The sequence below is a fragment of the Tamandua tetradactyla genome, chromosome X (assembly GCF_023851605.1).
Source record: "Tamandua tetradactyla isolate mTamTet1 chromosome X, mTamTet1.pri, whole genome shotgun sequence".
In the NCBI taxonomy this organism is placed as follows: Eukaryota; Metazoa; Chordata; class Mammalia; order Pilosa; family Myrmecophagidae; genus Tamandua; species Tamandua tetradactyla.
This window is the reverse complement of record NC_135353.1, coordinates 16,899,148-16,903,366: the sequence shown is the minus strand read 5'-3', so window position 1 is coordinate 16,903,366 and position 4,219 is coordinate 16,899,148. Positions and strand designations below refer to the sequence as shown.

General features: G+C 48.0%; 1 protein-coding gene across 1 annotated transcript; it reads left to right on the top strand.

Moving 5' to 3' along the window:
• The first annotated feature begins 2,470 nt into the window (after positions 1-2,470).
• LDOC1 (LDOC1 regulator of NFKB signaling) lies at positions 2,471-3,836 on the top strand. The gene has a single exon (XM_077146670.1). It carries the CDS (start codon positions 2,591-2,593, stop codon positions 3,029-3,031), a length of 441 nt encoding a protein of 146 aa, XP_077002785.1. The 5' UTR covers positions 2,471-2,590; the 3' UTR covers positions 3,032-3,836.
• The last annotated feature ends 383 nt before the right edge of the window (positions 3,837-4,219 follow it).

Here is a 4,219-nt window from a genome sequence, read left to right as displayed (position 1 = left end):
CTTTTCCCTGCCCACCCTCTCTCCTAATGACTCTTCTTTTCCTTGCTACTTGAAACTTGACCCTGTTTCTCTCCTCTCTCCCAGCCTCGCTTTTCCAGGGGTGACCATTCAGTTCTATAGCAAAAGACTGAACAAGGTTTTAAAATATCCAGTTGCAATTTTTATTATGCCAATTCTCACTTCACGTTGGAATGATTCATGATTACAGATAGAACATATGGGATAATTTAAAGAGTATTTTTGGATACTGTGCAACCATCACTTCTAATTTTTATCTTTACACCTGTACCCTGAGCTTCCTTCCCTACCCAAACATTCAAGGAGCACCTATTCTGGGCCTTAGGTTTTTCTCAGCTTTAGGGACAGTTACAGCTAACAAAGCAAAATCCCTGTCTGCATGGAATTACATTCTAAAGGTGGAGTCATAAAATGATAAAAGTGCTACATAATATGATGGCCACTGGTGTAACTAGTGCTATGTAGAAAAATGAAGCAGGGTAAGTAGCAGAGGGCCAGGCGTTCCAATAGACGGAGTAGTCAGGTAAATCTACTCCAAAACTAACTGGGGAGACATCCTTCCAAGGTAGAGGAAATAGCAAGAATGAAGGCACTCAACTCAGCAGGTGAACTCACTGCCCTCCCTCCCATGTGTGGCATGACTCCCAGGGGTGTAAATTTCCATGGCAACGTGGGACAGAAATCCTGGGATGAGCTGGCACTTGGCATCAAGGGGGTTGGGAGAGCCTTCTTGACCAAAAGGGGGAAGAGAGAAATGAGACAAAATGAAGTTTCAGTGGCTCAGAGATTTCAAACAGAGTCGAAAGTTTATCCTGGAGGTTATTCTTATGCATTATATAGATATCCCTTTTTAGTTTATGATGTATTGCAGTGGCTGGAGGGAAGTACCTGAAATTGTTGAGTTGTGTTCCAGTAGCCTGGATTCTTGAAGACAATTGTATAAAGATATCACTTTTACAATGTGGCTGTGTGATTGTGAAAACCTTGTGGCTGATGGCTCCTTTTATCCAGGATATGGATAGATGAGTAAAGAAAAGAAAGATAAAAATAAATAAATAATAGGAGGGCAAAGGATAATATAAATTGGGTAGATGGAAATACTAGTGGTCAATGAGGGAGGGTAAGGGGTTTGGATTGTGTGAGTTTTTTCTTTTTTCTTTTTATTTCTTTTTCCGGAGTGATGCAAATGTTCTAAAAACGACCATGGTGATGGATACACAACTGTGTGATTATATTGTAAGCCACTGATTGTACACCATGTATAGAATGTATGTATGTGATTGTATACCATGTATGGAATGCATGTGTATGAAGATTTCTCAATAAAAATATTTACAAACCAACAAACAAAAAGAATCAGCTAGGACAGTGTGGTTAGAGCAGAGCTAGGGATGGGAAGAGACTGGAGTGAGTCAGAGAGAGCCAGTGGCCAGTCACTGACAAGTTAGTGCCCTGGAGGCCATCCAGGACTTTGATTTTTATTCTGAGAGGGGAAACTGTTGGAGGGTTTTGAGCAGGGTGGGTGATGGGATATGACCTTTGTGCGAAGGCTTTTTGTGGCTACTCCGTGAAGAATAGACTGTCAGAGATCAAGAGTGAAAGCTCAGTGATCATTTGAAGCCCTCTGAGTAAGAAACGAAAGCTTGAATCAGGGTAGTGGAAGTGGAAGTGATAAGAAGTGATTAAATTGGCGATTTATTTTAAAAAGCAGAGCCAAAACGCTATGTGCATTCTAAAGTCGTGGGCCAACTGAATTGCTCAACAAGTTTGAATGTGATTATTCAAAGAAGAAACGCAAAATCATTTAGAAGCACAAGCAGCTTATTCATTGCTAAGAAATGCATAATACCCGTGGTCGAGGGGCATTACTAATATTAGACTATGAAATAAAGTCTGCCTGCAAAAGATTATCAGATGCTGATTTTGCAGAAATTTTTATACCGCACTATTAAGAAAAAGTTAAAAAGGAGGAAGTGTACAACATTATTTTCTAACTCCAGAAAAGTCCCTGCTTAAATACCGTTTTCTTCATGTCTCTGTAAGGATTTGTGACTCCCGCAAGACAAGCACTTCTGTGGTCAGTAGGGCCAAATCGATAATCTTCTGGGTGAGTCTATATTCAAAAGCAGGGAAATGTGTTAACAGAACTTCACGCAAATGGAATCTGGTGTCCGCAGATGCACGAAAGAAAACTGAATTGTGCGAGGCAGTCGAAGGTGCGGTGGGATGGCTAATCTTTTCAACTTGAGCGGGTCTGCCCTCTGAAGTAAGGTCTTCCTGCCCTCTGGGTCCTTGGGTTCCAGCAGGGCGCCGCTTCGGGGCTTGGCTGCAGTTCAGCGGCGGTTCCCAGGGTCGGCCGGCCCCTCCTCTGACCACACCCTCCTCGCGCCGGGCTGGCGCGCCGACCGCCCTTGAGGCCTTGTGGGCGGGGCCTGCGCAGCCGCCTGGCCCCCGGCGCGCACCACCCTCCGCCCTTCTTGGCGGCGCGTCTCGGCGGACACGCACTTCCTGCGAGGCTTCTGTGTGGACCTTGACCGAGCCGAATCGAGTGGACCCCTCTGAGCGGTTCGCGATGGTGGACGAACTGGTGTTGCTGCTGCACGCCCTCCTGATGCGGCATCGTGCTCTGAGCATCGAGAACAGCCAGCTCATGGAGCAGCTGCGGCTGCTGGTGTGCGAGAGAGCTAGCCTGCTGCGCCAGGTACGTCCGCCCAGCTGCCCGGTGCCCTTCCCGGAAACGTTTAACGGCGAGAGCTCCCGGCTCCCCGAGTTTATCGTGCAGACGGCGTCTTACATGCTCGTGAACGAGAACCGGTTTTGCAACGACGCCATGAAGGTCGCATTCCTAATCAGCCTCCTCAGCGGGGAAGCCGAGGAGTGGGTGGTTCCCTACATCGAGATGGACAGCCCCATCCTTGGTGATTACCGGGCCTTCCTCGATGAGATGAAGCAGTACTTTGGCTGGGATGACGGCGAAGACGACGACGATGACGATGAAGATGACATTTACTAGGCCCAGAGAGCCCAGGGCCTAGGGTAGGGGGTTAGATGCCCCCGCACGTCGCCGCCACCCTCCTCCTCTTCTCCTTCCTCTCCTCTTTCCCCTCTCTGGAAGCCGCCACACTCCTCTTCTTGCTCTGGCCCTCTTCCCTCCCCCTGCCCAGTCCCCTCGTAGAGCTTGCCTTTGTTCAAAGGAGTGCTCCAGTTACCTGCTGCTCTGAAGTGCTCTACCTGCCTTTCCACTCTGCCAGCCCCAGAACCCCTCCCCTGCGAATATGGACTGTGTCCTGAGCCCCAGTGGTGGGCCAGGTCCCTGCGACACACTGGACAGACAACACCACAGCGGTGCTGCTGCCAGGCCTGCATCTGCCCAGAGACCTACGCTGCCACTTCACCTGCACACATCACATCGCCACAGATCATCGCCTTTGGAGATAAGGACCAACCTCAAAGCTGCCTGAGTTGGCTACACCTCCTTGGACGCTGATTTGGACAGCCCACCAACCCCAGAAGAGGGCTAGTGTTTCAGCCTGTTTTGTTTCCTACCTACTCCCAGAGTCCTCCCCTGCCCCACTAGATTGCTGCAGGGGCCTCGTATACGTGGTAGCCAAATCGTGACATTCTTTTTCTCCTGCGCACCCAGTCTTGCACACTTGTCATTTTTCTTCCAAAATTGCAGCGGTCCCACAGATGTATGCATTTGGACAAAAAACTAAAAATAAACCAAATGAAGGAAAACAGGCTCTCAGCCCTCCTCCTCAGTGCTACCTGGAAAAAACCTTTTCATTCTTTTCAATAAATATCAAGCACTACTAAAAAAAAAAAGAAATTATTGTCTCTTAATGATTAAGTGCTATCACTGATCTTTCTCCCTTCTACTCTGGCTTCCTGTATTCCCACTGAGATCAGGTAACCCAGTTTGGTTACAGCATTCCTTACTGTCATCTGTAAGGCATGGAAGACAGCCACCACGGGGCTTTATAGGGATATTGGTGCTCTCCTCACCAAGGTATTTCTTAAAGCCTTGGTGAAGGGAGTGTCCTCTGGGCCCTCTAGGGTGGCATGGGTGGCTGATAAGGTGGCACATCATCCCACACACGGACAGTTTAGAGAGTGAAAGGGGAGGCTATTAATAATTAGACTTGTACCACAGGCGTAGACCTGGATACATGTACAACATTCCTATTTCCTTGATCCCTTT

Coding starts and splice junctions, on each gene's coding strand:
- LDOC1 (XM_077146670.1), top strand. CDS start 2,591: ATGGTGGACGAACTGGTGTTGCTGCTGCACGCCCTCCTGATGCGGCAT.